This window comes from Protopterus annectens, chromosome 8.part0 (assembly GCF_019279795.1).
Source record: "Protopterus annectens isolate FY-2018-M chromosome 8.part0, PAN1.0, whole genome shotgun sequence".
Taxonomy (NCBI): domain Eukaryota; kingdom Metazoa; phylum Chordata; order Ceratodontiformes; family Protopteridae; genus Protopterus; species Protopterus annectens.
The window spans coordinates 55,611,856-55,631,388 of NC_056741.1; the positions used below are offsets into that span (position 1 = coordinate 55,611,856).

At 48.2% G+C, this 19,533-nt stretch overlaps 1 protein-coding gene across 1 annotated transcript in view; it reads left to right on the forward strand.

The window, feature by feature from the left end:
* Positions 1–19,533, forward strand: part of CDCA3 (cell division cycle associated 3) — a gene marked incomplete in the record, with an annotated part of 365,174 nt that overhangs the window by 36,027 nt on the left and 309,614 nt on the right. The window contains 2 exon segments of the mRNA XM_044079607.1: positions 8,489–8,605; positions 8,908–9,093. Of these exon segments, the coding sequence (XP_043935542.1) occupies positions 8,968–9,093 (126 nt within the window).

Genomic DNA, 19,533 nt, shown 5'->3' on the forward strand with positions numbered 1-19,533 from the left:
TGGTCAAAACTTGAAGTAGACTTTCCAGTCTCCTGACTGGCAAGATTCTGTTCCAGGACTCTAGGCAAGAAAGCCTGAAAGATGTATTTTCTTTTATTGGGGCAGGAATGTCCCTGTATTCTTTTGCACCCTTTCCACTTGTATCCAGGAATCTTCTGAAGATTCAGAAGGAATCCACCCCCTCCAAAAAAAACTTTGTGGTGAGACTCTTCCAGCCTAGACAGCTATGGTTCTCCCTTCTTTTGGAAATGACTGGTGGCAATTAACAGAAGATCTGAAGTAGGATATTCATTTGTCTGCAACCTGTGGGTTATGGATCCGATATCGGATCCGAACCGGCATGGTTTTCCAGCTATGGATCCAAGCTCTCAGCTCCTCCCCTCACCCATAATGCCCTGCTCTACCCTCATGACCTCAGATCTCGTTTGCCGCGCTGGTGACTGGATTTGGGTACATAGCTCTCAGCTAAGTGGTATTTTATTACTTGTAAAATCAAAAAATTTTTGGTTCTTTGAGTGATTCTGTGTGAAAGTTTAGGTTTCCCTTTCTGAAAAGTTTAATTTGAGTTTATTTTGAGTTAAATTAAATAATTTTTATTCCCTCCCTCGCTGCGTAGAGTGTGTGTGTAGGCCTGTGTGTCTTTTTGTTTTAAGTTACTTTTAGTAGCTTTTAGTGGTTTATAGATTATGGCTGATCAGCCTAAATCTATTTTTTCAAAATGCTCCGAGTGTGGCCATAAGCTCTCACCGGCTTATGGCCACACTCGGTGTGTTAGTGTCTCGGGGTTGAACACCTCACATCTGGTTGTTCCATTTGTGCAGGGTTCAACCCCAGGGCACTGAGGGAGCGGAGGTCCAAGCTGGTCTTGGCGGGTCTTCTACCGCCAGACTCGGCTCCGGCCTCCGCTCCTTCAGGGATTACTGTGGCTACAGTTGTTCCCCCTGTGGCACCCCCACCTGCTCCTGGGACTCAACCTCCCGCTTCTGGAGAGGAGAGGGATGCTACTAAAAGGACCGGAGGAGAAGCACCAGCGCGGCCGAGACCTCTGTTTCGCCCCGCCAGCCAAGCGGCTTCTCCCGGCTCCGGTCGTCGGTCTCCTCCTTCTCGGCTCCGTCCCCTGTGTGCTTTTCACGGGTCCTGAGGAGGAGGAGACCCGATCTCCGCCGAGGCTATCGAGGAGGCACTCCAGGCCTACCTCGGTAGCCTCGTCGAGATCTACCCATAGCCTTTCTGATGCTGATCTGGACCGGATGATGAGAAGGTTCATCCAGGCCCAGATGCAGATGGGAGTGCTCTTGCCTCCCCTCGGGGAGCTCAACACCCTTTTAAGCCTATTGCTCCTTCTCCGACCCGCTATCCGGGTTCGGAGCAGCTGGAGCCGAGCAGCCGAGCCGGGGTGGGTCGGCCGATAGTACTTGGTACTGGATCCGACCCTGCCCTCGAGTGCCGGACCCGACCTCTCGGAGCCTGGATCCGAGCCGGATCCGGGGATCAGTGCTCCTTCGGCGCCCTGTGTCGGAGCGTACTGTCCCTTCGGATCCGAGTGCTTGGCGCCGCTCCGTCCACTCGGATCCGAGGGGAGCCGATTGTCGGATCCTTTGGTCGAGGTCGGCTCCCTTCGGCTTTTGATGTAGTGGAGAGGGCTCTGTTGAGGGTCTCCAGACCCCGGCACTTGTTTCGCTCCGCCCCGCTCCCTCTGCACTGGGCCAGGCTTCCACCATCCGGCCCCTGGGACAGCCCGCTTTCTGTGCCCCAAGTTGCTCCTATGGAGCAAATTGCTTGCGAGGACTCCTCTGACAGCCCCCAGAGGAGGTCCTCGCAAGCATACGCAAAAGGAGGCACATTGACTCCCCGAGTCTCTCACAGAAGACACGGACTTGGAGGAAGGGAAGGCTCCCCACGGTCACCCCGAGGATGTCTCCTTTGGAGACATCATGGAAATGCTCCGTATAAGGGGTGGTCTGCCCCCAAGTCTTCCTCGGACGAGTCCGTGTTCTTGGAGGCATTTGAAACGGGCCCGTCTACCTCTTGGGTGTCCCCTGCCGACCCCTGGTGGACCTTATTACCACCAGGGCGTGGAAGGAACCGGACACCGTGGAGCCAATTCCCAAAAGACCGGATAGGATCCTTAGTCCGCCATCCGACCGGACCCATTGGAGTAAGGGGCCTCCGGTAGATGCCATGTTGACGGCGGCCACAAAGAGGGAACTGGCTCAGGAGAGTCCTCAGTCCACCCACCGAGCAAGGAGTCTCGGATGATGGACCGCTTGGGGAAGCGGATGTTCAGTTCGGCGACCTTCTCGGTAAGGGCGCTGAACTATTTGGCACATGTTATTCGGATGCAGCGAGATCTTATTAAGGAATACGCTGCATCCCCTGAGTCCATTTCGGAGGAGGACAGAGTTCTGCACTCCACCCGTATGGCCACTCTTAGGTCAGTTACAAATACTTCTATGCGGCTACTCTCCCATGCAACGGAGGGCGCTAGAGCTGCGGGACAGGACTGGTCACTAGACGTCAGGCCTGGCTCCGTCATTTTTCTGAGCCCTTCAAAGCGTCGTTGCGACGCCCCTTTGATGGTTCTGCTCTGTTTGGCAAGACCGTTCGCAGACGTTGACCCAGAGCGAAAGGACGGAAGACGCTGTCTGCCGTCGGAATCCGCTTCTCTGCACCCCAGAGGCCCTATTCTAGGAACCAAAAGGGTCAGAAGAAGATGTGGTTCCGAAGTCGCAGCAGTCCCAGCCTGCTCCGGACAACCAGTCCTTCCGTGGCAGAGGAGGACAGGGAGGACGCCGCCCTAGAGGCAGAGGGGCTCCCAGAAACTTCGGGTCCAGGGAACCTTTCTCTGAACGGCCGCACAGCAACCCTGAGGGTTGCCCGACTGCTCTACTCTGGAGGCAGTCGGGGACGCTGGGCACCTAGCGGCATGGGAGTCCATAACATCGGACCGCTGGGTTCTCCAAATCATATCCAGGGATATTGCATTCCTTTCCTTCACCTTCCAAAGTTGAAGTCCCTCCCAGACGCCCCACCCGGTCAACGGGAGGCCGCTTTGGCAGAAATTGGCCATCTGCTAAAGAAAAGAGCCATCCAGCCCGTTCCCCAGACCAGATCGGATCAGGGTTCTACTCCAGATTCTTTTTAGTGCCAAAAAGACGGGGAACTAAGACCAATCCTAGACCTCTCTATTGAATCTGGCAGTCCCCAAAGAAAAATTCGAATGGTCACTCTGCAATCTATTCTCCCCTTCTGGGAGAAAATCACTGGATGTGCTCGATAGATCTCAAGGACGTACTACCACATCCTGATGGACAGGCGCTCCAGGAGGTTTCTCCGCTTCGGCTGGGAGCCAGTCACTACCAGTTCGGGTCCTTCCCTTTGGTCTCACCACAGCCCCAGGGTGTTCACCAAAGTATTAGCAGTGGTAGCGGCCCACCTGAGGCTTCAGGGGTGCAGGTCTTTCCCTACCTGGACGACTGGCTTCTTACCGCCCCAACAAGGCATCTACTTCTATTGGCGAGACTCCTTTCTCCATCTTGCTCCCTTTCTGGGCATCACAATAAATACAAAAGTCCAACCTGGCCCACACAGCTCTTAGATTTTATAGGGGCCAGGCTAGACACAAGGAGTTTACGAGCCTTCCTCACTGCGGACAGAGTTCTAAATCTGCAGCTCCAGGTGCGGGCCATTCTCCTTTCAAGTTCTGTTCCAGCGGAGTTGGTCCTGAGGGCTCTAGGGTCCATGGCATCGGCTATAGCACTTCTTCCTCTTGCCAGGCTCAATATGCGCATTCTACAGTGGACGCTCTTAGTACAGTGGTCATACCTTGCTCTCCCCATGCATCATCCCATAGCGATCAGCAAGGCTTGCAAGCGGTCCCTCTTGTGGTGGCTCCACTCCCCGGATCTCCACAAAGGCCGCACATTTTGTGCTTCTCCCCCTCTCGCCACGGTGACCACGGACGCCTCCCGCCTCGGGTGGGGGCACTTTGGGCCGGACCGTCCAAGGCACGTGGAGCGATTCAGAGACCTTACTGCATATCAATGTTCTAGAGATGAGAGCAGTGCTCTTAGCGTTGCTAGCACTTCAGGACTTTCTTCCCTTGGGAACAATTGCGATTCAATCGGACAACATGTCTGTTGTCTGGTACATCAACAAGCAAGGGGAACAAGGTCTTACCCTCTTTGTCGAGAGGCCATGAGAGTTTGGGAATGGGCAATCTCCACCAATCGCTTTCTAATAGCAACGCACATTCCGGTCGGTCCAACATCCTAGCGGACAAGCTCAGTCGCACCATTCTGACCCCTTACGAGTGGTCTCTCAATTGTCAAGTAGCGAACACATATTCGCACGGTGGGGAACCCTTCATGCGATCTTTTGCTTCTCCCTCAAACACCAAGTGCGACAGTTTTTCGCTCTAATACCTCCTCCCGGAGGTACCCCAAGAGACGCTCTGGTGCATGCTTGGCCACCCGGTCTTCTGTATGCCTATCCACCCTTGCCTCTGATGCTGCAAGTTCTTCAGAAAGCCTCTCGGGTGGGTTGCAGAATGATTCTCATTGCTCCATTCTGGCCTCGACAGATCTGGTTCCCCTTCCTAAGGTCTCACTCGGTGAATCCTCCTTGGATTCTAGATCCCATCCCGTATCTGATATCCCATCCATCCTGCATTCCTCCTCCGAACCTGGACAACCTGAAGCTGACCGCTTGGCTGCTCCAGTTCCACTCTTGATAAGGACTCCCGGTATTTCTTCACCTGTAAAGGCTATTTTGGTGGCGGCTCATAAACCATCCACTAGAAAGGTTTACAGGAGCAAATGGACACGTTTCTCTTTGTGGGCGGAGCGGCAAGGCCTGAATCCCTTCACGGTTCCTCTCCCTTTACTGCTTGACTTTCTAACCACTCTCTTTAACGATGGTGCCAGCAGTTCCACAGTCAAAGTTCAACTGGCGGCAATTTCTCACTATCACATTGGCCATGACTCTAATCCTCTTATGTCAGCCAAATTGTGTAAAATATTTCTTAAAGGTACTTTTCTTCTCAGGCCCCCTATAAAACAAGCACTTCCTCCTTGGGACCTTTCTTTGGTCCTACAGGCCTTGACCGCTCCTCCTTTCGAGCCAGCGGCTACGGTGGATCTCAAATTCTTGTCCTACAAGACAGCCTTTTGGTAGCCATTACATCAGCCAAGAGAGTTTCTGAACTTCAAGCTTTATCAGCTAAACCTCCTTACTTGGTATTTCATCCGGACCGTGTCTCCCTCAGGACCAACCCGTCCTTTCTTCCTAAAATCGCTTCTGAAGCAAACATCAATCAATCCATTAACCTCCCTGTTTTCTTCCCTAAATATGAAAACAAAGGTGAATATAAGCTACATTCACTAGATGTTCACAGGCAACTTAGATTTTATCTGAACAGGACAGCTGGTCATAGGCAATCCGACCAGCTGTTTATTTCCTTTGCAAAATTCAATTTGGGCAAGCCAATCTCTAAAGTTTCTCTGTCCCGCTGGATTTCACAGTGCATTTTATTGGCTTATCAAGCTTCAGGAAGGCCCACCGAGGGTGTTCATGCCCATTCAACCCGGTCAGTATCTACCTCGGCAGCCTTCAAGGCTAGGATTCCTCTAGATGATATTTGTGCAGCAGCCACGTGGGCTTCATCTCATACGCTTATTTCCCACTATAAGTTGGATCTTGCATCTAGGGTAGAGCATCCTTTGGCTCAGCGTTGCTCGAATATCCTTCCATGATGGCGCCCAAGATTCAGGTAGCTGGGGACTCTGTCCCACAGGTTGCAGACAAATGAATATCCTACTTCAGATTTAGAAGTTATGTACTCACCATAACGTTCCATCTGAGTAGGTGTATTCATTTGTCTGCAACCATCCCGCCCTCCTATCCCCCTGGCCTTTCAGTTTCCTGCATATTCTTTGTTACCCTTTTTAGGGTATTGTTGCTTTGGCAAACTCGATCTGAGGTCATGAGGGTAGAGCAGGGCATTATGGGTGAGGGGAGGAGCTGAGAGCTTGGATCCATAGCTGGAAAACCATGCCGGATCGGATCCATAACCCACAGGTTGCAGACAAATGAATACACCTACTCAGATGGAACGTTATGGTGAGTACATAACTTCTAATTCTTAACATGGAAAACAGTTTTCCTGATTGCTCTAACATCTGCAAGAAGGGTCTCTAACTTCTGCAAGAAAGGGTATCTGAGTTGCAAGCTCATTGGCTTTTATGGTGAATCAACCCTACCTCATTTTCTATGTGGTCGGGGTTTCTTTGAGAACTAATCCTCCTTTTATGCCAAAAGAGGTATCGGAGTTTACCTTAAGCCAAACTATGCATCTTCCTGTTTTTATACTGAATCTAAAAATGAGGGAGAGAATACTGTATACCTTTGATGTCCACAGACCGCTTGGTTACTGTCTTGACAGAACTAAATTATATATAATTTTTTTTTCTCCTAGATTTATATAGATAAAGCTTTTGTGTGTGTGTTTCTTGTGAAGGTAAGAAGGGACAAGTTGTTGTGTCAAAACAGACCATTTCCAAATGGTTGTGGGAAGTGGGGGGTTACTTTTTCTTTTTTCGAGAGAGTGAAATTTCAATAAGAAAAGTAGATCCATATGTAAATGTATGTATAATAAAAGTGTGTGTGTGTGTGTGTGTGGTGTGTGTACTGGGTATGTGTCCAACTGAGCTGAAGAGCCCTTTTTCAGTGGAGGCTCAGAGAGAAGAGCTCCATGTATTAAACAATTATCAGATAACAAAACAGTTAATTAAAAAGATAATGCACAATTCCTATGATTCCTCAAGGAAAACAGTTTAGAAGTAATATGAATAAAGACCCCCCCCCCCCCTTTATAGAGTATACTTGTATTCGGGCTCCACCATAGGGGTTTATTTTTAAATTTGCCCTTGTATTTACTTTTGAAGGTGACAGCTGCATCTATGTAGCAGAACCTGGCAGTAAATGATTCTGCTTAAGCAGTGGGATCATCATACTGGAAGGGGATTCTTGGATCATCATACTGGAAGGGGATTCTTGAATTTAGCCGTGTCCTCTCTGTTTTTGTTTTTTTTAGCCTTAGTATATTCTCTGAATATCAACGTATTGAAATAAGGTTTTGGTTTCAGTCTGGTGGTGATGTGACTGAGTTGTACTCTGTTTTAGTCTGGGATGAAGTTAGAGTTCCATATTGGGTAAGAACCAGGTCGAGGATTTTATCACCCCTGGTTCGAGTGCAGAATAGGAGGCTGTGACTTTATACAACAGCATTACAAGCTGTGTTTGTATTCGTAGTTACACAGTTGTATGGTGTGTAATTGATTGGCCGTCTGCCTGCTTTCTCTGAGTGGTGGTGTTTTTGTTTGTGTAAGCCTAGCCATGCATCCAAAATCTCTGATAAGTTCTGGTACCCTTGACTAGTATACGCAGTGAGTTGGGAGGTGAAATATTTACAAGTAGGGGCCTGTGAGATGAACCATTTACAGGTTGCATGTGTCCATTAGAGAGACAGGTGCCAAACCAGGGATGAATTTCCTGTTCCACATCAGTTTGTCCAAGTTGCACTTGAATTGGGTTAGGAAAGAACTCTGCTTCACATGGATGGGGAGCCTGTTCTAGAGAAGATATAGTCTCTGGGATACATACCGGTCTCAACAGCAAGTCCTGTTGATATCCCAAGCAAAGTTTACGTGTTTAGAATGGGTAATTGTGGTGCCATTTGTTTTGTGGATATCCAGGAGCTCCAACAGAGTAGGGTCTCCCGGTGCCTTCTATGCTAGGCATAGATCTCCTTTCAACAACCTGTAGGAGACCAAGTAACAGGGATAGAGCCTTGAGGCGATCTGCATAGGACATGGTACTTATGCCCTGTAGTCTTTTAGTGAGGAACGTCTGTGGACATTCCAGTTGGATATGCTTGGTTAGGTACATCCAAAGGGGGGCATTGTACTCAGTGATGGGTTTGAAGAATGCTGAATACAGAGGAACAATGACTTCCTTTTACCTATATGCTATATCTTTGTGTTTATAAGTTGCACAACATAGAACCATTTCCTCAGTAATGTAGACACGTGATGGTCTAAGCCTAGATGCCTGTGTTTGCTGATTGATTCTGTTCAAAAACATTGTGCACTTTTTCTTTTATCCAGCCGATACAAGGCCATTAGATGACCATTCACAGCAGTAGTAATGGGTATTATACAATGACTGGCCATTAATATTTAAAAACAAACATACTGATTGGTCAGCCCAACCAGCATGCCTGTTGTAAATCGAGCATATACTAATGTAAGTTTTATTCACCATAAAAACGAAATCTGGGCAGTCTGGAGGTTGAGAGAGCTAGGAAAGTCAGGTACATTATTCAAAAGTACTTTCTCCATGTTGTCTCGTACAGTGTCCAAATTTCAGCCTTATTTAAAAAAAAAAAAACAGGCAACTGAGATCTTTCTCCGTTGTTTTCTTCTCAAAGCACTGATGTAACACAAGTACCATATGGATGCACAGTACATCAAAAAAAGCATCGGGATATCCAACAAAAGTAGAACACCACCATGTGGCCATCATACAAAGACATTATTTAAGATAAGTAAGCATTTTTTTTCTTAATGTCATTGTATAATGGTAATAACAGACTCTCTGGTGTGGTAAATTGAAGTTTTATCCATGGTTTGCTTTGTTTAATCACTCCAGGGACCCTCATGATTAAACTACACCAGCCATGGGTAAACCTTGTGATAACGTGGCTGTGGTATACTCTATATTATTCTCCCCCCACCCCTCACACACCTACAGCTGCCGTAAATCTTAAGGTGATGGCTTGTGCACTTCTCAGTCTGATAAGAAGTCTAGCAGCCAGTGACCAGTTGTTTTTTTAATTTCTTCTTTTAGATCATCCACTACTGACTTCTGAAGAAGCTGAACCTTTGTGAGAGCCATTAAATTAAAGTGATGGGGTTAAATGAAAGTAAGCTGCAGCAGCAAGAAACTCCCGTTAGACCTCTTGTCAACAAGCACCTTGCCAATACTGCCGATCCACGATCTCCTACTGCAGGTATTGTTAGGACACCGATTGAGGTATGTGGTTTTCATTTATGTTTGACGATCGGCACATTATTATAGAGAAAGTTTGGCTTTCACTGACACTCATGTAATTTTTCTCATACTATATACAGACGGAAGCCACCTTTGATCAAAGTTCACTAGTTTTTTTGTAGATGGAGTGCTTGTTTTTTACATATTCCAGTCACGGACCCACCAGCTTTGTACTTTATCATGTCTTCTAAATCCTACCTTCCTCCTTGCACGTTTCATCCCAGTTTGACACGTCATTAGCCAGTTGTTCTACTGACCTCCTGCGTAAGTAGTGGCAACAAAAACTTTAGGAGGAGGTCAGCAACACTATCTGGTAGAACTTCTCTCAAAGAGCATCTCCTCTGAATCAACTGAAGTCTATATTCCATGCTAATCAGACCCATCATAGAATACAATGACTCTCTCTTGGATTGTACCGTACTACACTCATTGGGTAGTTAGAGCAACCCCAGAGGTTCTTAACAAAAAATATATTGAGCCAGCATGAGAGGCTGGAGGCTCTGTTCATTCTCAGTGTCCTATAGACTCCTCTCTGCCTTGCTTGTTCGTGTTCAGTGTCCTATAGACTCCTCTCTGCCTTGCTTTTTAGGTCATTGGTGGAGATGAGATGCCTGGGCTGCCAGATCCCCACTTGAAGAGTTGACTAACACTAGTATCAGAAATATGAACCTACTTCAGCAAATAGGTCTCTCCTCCATGATTAGTTTGTCATGCATTGACTACCCCTTCTCTGGAACAACCACTCCATACCTGTTTTATTACAGAGTATATATGTGTCCCAGACAGGTATGACCCTAGCCCTAAGCAGCATCTTTCCTTCAACAATGATACCACAATGCCAACAAAAAATAAACTTCAAAAATTGGCTTGGTCCCTGGTGTCATTCTGAGGGGATCCATTATCTGTCTGCCCGGGATGACATGGTTGACAGACCTCAATGCTTTGCCAGAGATGGCCTCCATATGTCACCCCTGGGATTCAGGATTCTGGCACGGCTGTTGCCTCCCCCATATGTCACCCCTGGGATTCAGGATTCTGGCCAAGGCTGTTGCATCCCTCATTGTGCCTTTTTTTAGGCAATGTCCCAAAGACAAATCTTCCAACATAAAAGATCCATCAGAAAACAAATTGAAGATCATGCTGCTTAACGCTGGGAGCCTTTACCTGAAAATGCACTCACTGGAGGCTGTCCTTGCACTGGAAGATGCTGACAGCTGTGCAGTCACAAACATGGTTAAATGCTGAGGAGAGCACCCCTGCCTTACCAGGCTATACCTCATTCCACTCGACATCCCTGCTACCTGTCCCACACCTCACATCTCCGTAGATCAAAGGCCCTATCCAAGGCAAAAAACAGAGCTTCCATGGGAGCTGATATTATCCCAGGTTGTCTTCTGCAACATCTCCAGTAAGAACTAGCCTCACATCGCCACTGAGCACCATATTCAACAATAGCTCAAGTACAGGCTTCATTCGAGCAGAGTGGAGAATTGCCATGGTCATCCCTTTGCACAAAAGTGGTGCCATTGCTGACCCTGGAAACTCGAGCCCCATTAGCTTGACAAGTCTGATCTGTAAGGCCATGGAGCATATTATTATGGACGTCCTAAACCAGGACTTGAGTAGTCTCCAAGCACTTGAGCCCACCTAGTTCGGATTCATGAAGGGCAGATCTTGCCTATTGAACCTGGTTGACTTTTTTGAGACTGTCGCCACGGCACTGGATTGAGGGAAAGTCCGTACATACAGCTTACCTTAACTTGGCCATAGACACAATCCCCCACTCGAGTATCCTCAAAAAGCTAACACAACCTGGCGTAAATCCCTGTCTCATTAGGTGGGTGGCCAACTGGCTCACCGATAGGATCCACAAGGTCAAAATAGGTGCTTCCACCTCTGACAGCAGATCTGTCACTAGTGGTGTTTCCCCAGTGATCTTTCTTGGGACCCCTAATGTTTGGCATCTATTTCACAGCGTTCTGGACAAAGACAAAAGGCCTGTGACTGACCGTTTGCAGATGACTGTAAGTGGGTGCTCTCATTGACTCAATAGATGATAAAATACTACAAGAGGGACACGCAGCAACAAATGACTGGTGGCAGAGTCCCGACCTTGAGTTAAATGCAAAAAAATGTATTGTCCTACCATTCTGCAAAAACACGGCCCCTACTGATTACAACCACATCAACGGCAACCCCCTAAGCACACAACCTGTGGTGAGACACCTGGGTACAAAGATTGACAACAATCTCACATTACAGGTGGCTTTCCCGGGGCTCAGTCCTAGGACCTGTCCTGTTCCGGCATATACTTCTCAGACGTACAGGCAAGCACAGGAAGACTATGGCTGACCAAGTTCGCAGACTACTGCAAACTAGCTGCTATAAATGACTGTCCAGCTGACAGACATTCTCCAAAAGGGTCTCACTGAGACAGATACCTGGTGTCAAAACCATGGCCTCAAGCTAAATGCCAAAAAGTGCATAGTCATCCCCTCTGGAAAAAACAAAGTACCCACAAACTACCACATTAGGTGGTAGCCCCCCTAAATACAGAAGATGTAATAAGGGATCTGGGGACTCAAGTAGATAGTAACCTCTCCTTTGATAATCACATTGCTAAAGTGGCTAGAAAATCCTTTGTGGCCCTCCTTACCACAAAACGGTTTGCATCCAGATCGAAAGAGGTCATTGGGCCACTCTGTGCATCACTCCTCAGACCCATCATAGAGTTCATAGGTTCATACTAGGCTATCTGCCCTAGGGCATTTATAAGCCTAGCCAGAGTGTGTTTGGTTTTCGCCACCCATTTTAAATTAATTTTGCTATGCCCTTTTTTGAGGTTGGTATACTGTGCCTCTGTCTAACAGTGACACAGAAGTGATACCCGGGGTAAACCTACGATCTCCCATCCATTCATCAAGATTCCTCTTGAAGAGTCATTGAGGGACTCTGCCTAACCCGGACTGGGATTTTATTCCAGAGTGAAGGGAGCCTCTGGGTTATGAATCTGTCCCTCCAGCGTGTCCTATAGGTTCATAGTACAATGCCCCATTTGGGATGTACCTTACAAGACACCTGAAAAAACTGAAAAGACCACAGAAGTACCTCACCAAGAGGATCACTGGCCTCAAGCAGATGCCCTATGCAGCTTGACTGAAGAAACTCCATCTGTACTCTGTTGCATACTGCCTGCTCAGAGGTGGTCTCTGCCTGACATACAAGGCCATGTCCAACCCAGAATTGGACATGCTCCACCTAAAGAAAACCATATCCCCTCGAGCCGCACGCTCCAGGAATCTAAACCTCACTACAGCAATAAATAGGCCGTGCTGGAGGTATAGATTGTCTGGCATACAAGGCCATGTCCAACCCAGAATTGGACATGCTCCACCTAAAAGAAAAACATATCCCCTCGAGCCACACGCTGCAGGGATCTAAACCTCACCACAACCATAAATAGGATGTGCTGGAGGGATAAGATTCCTGTCCCAGAGAATTCCCATGCTCTGGAACAATATTCCAGTCTACATTAGGCAGAGCTCCTCACTAACCCTCTACAAGAGGAACCTTGATGAGTGGATGGGAAACTAAGTTTACACCAGGGATCACTTCAATGTTTCTGCTGGACAGAGGCACAGGGAACTAATTTAAAGGGGTGCAAAAGCAGACTCATTCCGGCTAGGCTTATAAATGCCTTGGGTAGGTACTAGGCTATCTGCCCGATATCGTAGTGGCAGTGGTCAGAAAAGCCTTTTACTTGGTTCATCTTATAAGTAAAGGGATTGCATCCAGAAAAAAGTCCATCTCTCTGTACTCCTCATTCGTTAGGCCAATAATTGAGTACAACGCCTTGTTTGGTATGTACTTCTCCAAACATCTGCAGCAATTGGAAAGGCCACAGAAATCGCTCCCAAAGAGAATGCATGGCCGCCAACACACAGGCTCAAATCACTATCACTCTAATCGGTATCTTACAGATTGCTCAGAGGTAATCTGTATCTGGCCTACAAGGCAATCTCAGACCCTACTCTACTAGAGATGCTCCATATCTGCAAGTCGAGCTCCTCTTGCATTACCCGATCAAATGGCCTAAATCTAATAGTGACATTAACAAAAACCTGCAGAGACAGGTTTGTCTACCAGAGGCTGCCCCGTCTTTGGAATAGACTGCGCATACACATCAAAGTACGTCGCTGACCATTTTCAGGTGCAATTTTGAGTGGATGGGAAACCCCAAACTTGTCTCGGGAAGGGGGGGGGGTCCACTTATCACTCACTCACTCACTCACTCACAGGGGTGACAGTTGATTGAGGATAAACTCTTGGTTAGGCTTGTAAGGGCCCCAAGGCTATTTGCCTAGTAATCTTCTATGATCTTGTATGTTAAGCCCTATACACATTACTAAGAATCTTGTCCTGTTAAATTTCGCTTGAATATAGCTTTACTTACTTTTTGTAGAATGAGTAGTTGTGCTGAATTGTGGCTTCTTTGTAATCTCCTGCACACTGCAGAACATGAGAACCCACTACAGAACTGTTTCTCTGCCTAATGCATCATAAGAAAGTGGGGCTTAATGACATGGAATTAGGAAATAATTGGACAATTTACTATATGCTGAGCCAATGGGAATGCCAGTTTGTTAAACTTGGTAAATTTAGGCCTACTGAAGTAAAAACTGCACACTTTAGATTAAGGTAGTCCACTTTACAAGCTGAGGGCATAATTATAGCAAAATCAGTATTGGAAAATATTTTGCACCTTCAGCTCCTTAAAGGGTTGTTGCATTTCACTCACCATGTTAATCTCTGCAAATATTTTGGGTTTCTAATACTATGATGGGAATGGACCCCATTCCCAAGTCGAAGTATGATTACAATTCATGAAATTAGTATTGTTTCACTCTTTGATGTCAGGCAAAAGTGCTCCTCACAGCACCCGCAATGTGTCCAGTAATGACTCCTCCAGTAATTCATGCAGAGTTGCGTGTATTGGTAGCATATCTACAGACCCATTGCTCCTACTACTGTTGTAACTATTTGGGTATCTTTCTTCCATGTCGTTTCTGCTTGCAAATCCTGATATATAACTTTGTCTCTTTCTGTGCACAGGATACTGTAGTCACTGGATGTTGTTTGAATGATGGGTGCTACTTTTGTCTTTTTTTTTCTTGGACCACTGTATCTGGTTTTCTAGCATCTATCTTTTGAACTGTTGGTAATGGGTGATCCCATGTGATATAAACTTCATTTTCTGTGATTCTTTGTGGCTCATGTTTCCAGTGTTTTTCAGCCACTTTAATACCATAGTGTTTGCACAATCCCCAGTGCAACAGTCCTGCCACATTATTATGCCTTTCTGTATACAGTGTATGTCACAACCAGCAAGGAGGTGTGCAACAGTTTCCAATTTAGTTTGACGAAACCTGCATTTGTCCATTTCTCCCATATGTTCAATGGACTTTGTAAGGCAGAGTGTACGTAGCCCGGTATCTTGTGCTGTGAATATTAAACTTTCATCTCTTGGTTTGACTTCACCTCTCCTTAACCATTCCTGCATTCACTCCTGATTGCGGATCTATACATGTAATCAATTTCAAAGGTCCATTCCTCCTTCGGAACGGGGAATATGTAATCTTGGTATGCACTGATTTGGTGAGCATGAAGCATCCTTCTTGTCTTAATATCTAATCTAGCCAACATAATATAAGCCAGTTAACAGGCCATCATAAAAGAATGCATCACCCATTTTGATTGCTGTTGTTCTCCTGGTAAAGACCATTCCAAACCATGCTAGCCCATTTATAAAAGGAGATGTTATGTGATCCTATCTCGCCTACATTCTGACTGATGGGTTCGGAGCCGATCCCTCGGCTCCGACTCGGCACGCTTATGCCAAAGAGCGAAGTCTCTTATTGGCTGAGCTTATTATATCCCAGGATGCACCACTACCATTCCCCCAGATCTCGTTTGCCGCTAACCTGCGAAGACGTGGTCTCGAGCTGGCTGAGCTGAGTAGTTCTTTTTTGACTAACTTTTCTGTCAGTTTTGCTGTTTTCTCTCAAAAAAAGCTGTTTTAACAGCTATTCTTACATTGTTGTGTGGTTGGTTTGAATTTGTTGTGGAAATTTGTTGTGTGACTGGGTTGTGTTTGCTAGGCCCCCCTTCATCTAGGGCCTTCCCGGTTAATCAACCCTTCTATATTTTATATATAGTAAAAGGCTTTAAAGCCTTTGGTAGCTGTCTGTTCTTACAGGGTTTCTAAGCCCCTGTCTTTTGCGAGTGATAACTGTAAGCCTATACTTAGGGGTGTCACCAGTAATTGTATTTCTTCCAGTCAGATTACTGAAATTCCCCCCATAATGTCTCAGAATCCTAGGCCTTCGGGCTTTAAAAAATGTGTAAAATGTAGTTTCAAAATGTCCATCACGGACGATCACTCGCTCTGTGTGTATTGCTTAGGGCAAAACATTTACAGGAATCATGTAGCGTATGTCACGCTTTTTCCTCAAGGGTCCTCCAGGAGAGGAAAAATAAATTAATTCTTAAGGGATTAATTAAACCTTCTTTCGAAGAAGCTTTGGCGTCCTCTCCTTCTCCGCCAAAGAAAAGGCGCCTGTTCCGACCAGTCCGTCGGATCCGACCGCTAAGAAACATAGGCAGGCCTCTCCTTCGCTCCAAGGACTTGGAGCCGAGGTTGAACGGTCTGCCTCGATGCCACCAGTATCGACTCCCCTGGCTTCGGAGCCGATGGCTGGGGCATCGAGAGGCGGGTCACCTTCGTCGGCTCCACTGCTCTCGGGGCCCGCAAAGGTCGCCCGCCAGACACTTCCTCCTCGGCGCCAAGTCCACCTCGCACCGATGGAATCTGGTATGTATTCCCTCGGCGCCGATACTCATCGAGTCGCCTCGAGCCGTCCCCTAGCCCTTTGGGGCCGTTGGTGAGGCCTTCTCGAACCCGCTCTGTTTCCTCTCGGTCTCGAGGATGTCAGATTCTGATATAGACAGGGTGCTCCAAAGACTGTTCCAGTCCCCAGTCTTCCAAAATTTGTTTCGGTTCCGACCCAGTTGGCTTCGGAGCCGATGACCTTGGCCCACCCATTGCCATTCCTCCTCCGACCGCTGCTCCGCCGGAGCAGGTGCTGTTGGAGCCGGTGGAGATCTCAGGGTCGGCTCCGACCCTTACTCCAACCCGGCCTTCGGGTCCGAAGTTTGGTACGCTGGACTTCTTCGGCTGGACCCGGAGGTGATGTTTCGACCTATGCTTTCGGTTCCGAGCCTCCCTCGGTGCTTCGGCTGCGGGACTTCCGTCGGCTGTCACGGTTCCGGGGACCGGACACTCCCAGGATTCTGGGGGTCCCGCTTTCAGAGCCATGAGGAGTGCCTTGGCCAAGTCCTCTTCGCCATCTCTCCGGCTTTACCGCACCTTCCCTGGGCGGAGACTGGGTCTTTGGCAGTTCCCCTGTCCGTAGTCAGCGGAGCCCCGAGGCCTGAGGTTACCCCCAGTGGGGGTTCCCCTCCTCCTGAGGGTTCTTCGGAGTTGTCTTCGGAGGAACCCCCAAGGAAGAGATCGTGCAAGAGGAAGCACGTGGACTCCCCCGAGTCTATTACATCAGACACTGATCTGGATGATGCAGAGGGGTCCCCGAAGTCGTCCTCGGATGATGTCTCATTTGCAGACATCTTAGAGATCCTCAAACAACGAGGCGGCTGGATATCCAAACCCCCCTCTGCTGATGAGTCAGTGCTCCTCAAGGCCTTTGGGGCTCAGCCCTCCGCCTCCTGGGTGTCTCCGCCCTTCGACGAGCTTCTGGATTTAGTTTGTCAAGGGCGGGAACATCCAGATACCGTGGAACCAGTCCTTCTCGTCCAAATAAATTTTTGTCTGCTCCCCCAAGAAGGAGTTCCTCACTAAAGGCGTGGCTGTAGATGCCATGGTGGTGGCATCTGCTACACAACAGGACGTGGCAGAGGCTTCAACGTCCGGCCCATCCTCCTAATAAGGAGTCTAGGAGTATGGACAGGTGCGGGAAGCGCACCCTGACTTCAGCGGCCTTTACTTTAAGGTCTCTGAATTATTTGGCACATTTTACCAGGCTTCAGAGGGATCTGGTCAAGGAGTTGTCAGATTCCCTCGGGTAACCTACCTGAGCAGCTAGCCCAGTCGGTTAGCTCTCAGTTGGCTATCCTTTCGCCAATTTCTAACTCGCCCATGAGGCTCATTTCCTATGCGGCCGAAGGGGCGGTAGAGCGGCAGGCACAGGCGTGGCTCTACGGAGACAAGCCTGGCTCCGCTTTGTGTCAGTTTCATGGAGGCCTTCAAGTCTTCCTTCACGACGCTCCTTTGATGGGTCCTCATTGTTTGGACCCAAGGTTAAAGACACCCTTACCCGCTGTGAGCAAGAGGGAAAAACTTTATCTGCCGTAGGTGCCCGTTATTCCACTCCCTTCGGCCTTACCCCAAGGCTAAAGGAGGTGGGAAAATGTGGTTCCAAGTCTCGCAAGTTTTTCTCCCAACAGCAGGAAGATTCCCCTTCCAGAGGCAGAGGACGGGAAATTTTTCAGGGAGACGCCGTCCCAGAGGCGCCAGAGGGCCCCGCAAATCTGGAGGCCGCGAGTCCTTTCGTGGCTCTTCAGCCTCCCACACGCCATGAGGGGTTGCCCGGCTGAGCTGCGCCGGAGCCAGTCGGGCGTCGCTTTGCCAAGCACCTAAAAGCCTGGGAGTCAATCACTCAGGACAGATGGGTGCTTCGATCATTGCCGGAGGTTACACCATCCCATTCACATACTCGCCCCACCGTCCAAAAGAATCCCGGACCCACCACCCAGTCAAAGGGAAATGGCAGCCGCAGAAGCTTTAAAGCTGCTAGAAAAGGAGTCATCCAACCGTCCCCACAGACCAGATCGGATCAGGAAATTACTCCAGGTTCTTTTAGTGCCAAAAGACAGGGGACCTGAGACCAATATTGATCTCAGCAGACTGAACCAATCCGCCACGAAATCCAAATTCAATGGTCACGTTACAATCCATTCTCCCATTGTTGGAGATGGATGTTTGATGTGCTCCATAGACCTCAAGGATGCCTATTATCACATACCGATACATCAGGCGCCCAGGAGGTATCTGCGCTTCAGCCTGCGAGTAAGTCATTACCAATTTTGCGCTCTGCCCTTTGGTCTCACCACACCCCCCAGCGTGTTCACCAAGTGTTTGGCAGTAGTGACGGCTCACCTGAGAAGTCTTGGATTCCAAGTGTTTCCCTATCTCGACGACTGGCTCCTGACTGCCACCACCAGGCATCTACTAATGGACAACCTCAAAGCCACCATCTCCTGGGTATTTCCCTGGGATTACATTCAATTGGTCAAAGTCTGTCTTGCTGCCCTCTCAACGCATAAAGTTTATAGGAGCAGAGATAGACTCAAGATTGATGCGTCTTTCTTCCTGCCGAAAGGATCCAAACTTTACAGGGCCAAGTTCAAGCTCTGATCTCGAGATCCAAAGCCCCAGCCAGGATGGTTCTACAAGTTTTAGGCTCAATGTCTGCCACGGTTCTTTTAGTTCCTCTGGCAAGATTACACATGAGGATTCTTCAGTGGCTCTTGTCAACTCAATGGTCCTTTCAGGATCTTCCCTCAATCATCACATCATGATTACGGAAATATGCAAAGGGACCTTCGCTGGTGGCTTCAGACATCCAATTTGAATCAAGGAAAACCCTTTGTTCTCCCCTCTCCAGTGGTTACCCTGACGACAGATGCCTCCCAGATAGGGTGGGGGGGGGCATTGTCTGGGCAGGCTAGTTCAGGGCTCCTGGCTTCCAGAAAGCTCTTCTCCACATCAACGTGTTGGAGATGAGGGCTGTACTTCTATCCCTACAGGCCTTACACAAGTTTCTTCCTCAGGGCATCATCGCCATCCACACAGACAACATGTCGGTGGTTTGGTATCTGAACAAACAAGGAGGGACCAGATCATACCCCCTTTGCAGAGAGGCCATGAGAGTGTGGGAATGGGCTGTAGCTACCAACCGCTTCTTGGTAGCGACCCACATCCCGGAAAGTCAAATATATTGGCAGACAAATTGAGCAGGACAATTCTCTCTCCTCACGAGTGGTCTCTAAACCAAACAGTAGCAGCTCAGGTTTTCAGGAGATGGGGGGGATGCCGTGCTGCGACCTATTTGCAACTCCACTAAACACCAAGTGCCAAAGGTTCTTCTCCTTGATCCCACATCAGGGAGTACCAGCCATGGATGCTCTAGCACAACCTTGGCCAACAGGGCTACTTTATGCCTTTCCTCCAATTCCGCTTCTTCCCAGAGTTATTCAAAAAGCTTCTCAACTGGGGTCTTCAATGATACTGATTGCCCCGTACTGGCCTCGTCAGGTATGGTTTCCCTACCTGAAGAAGCATGCAGT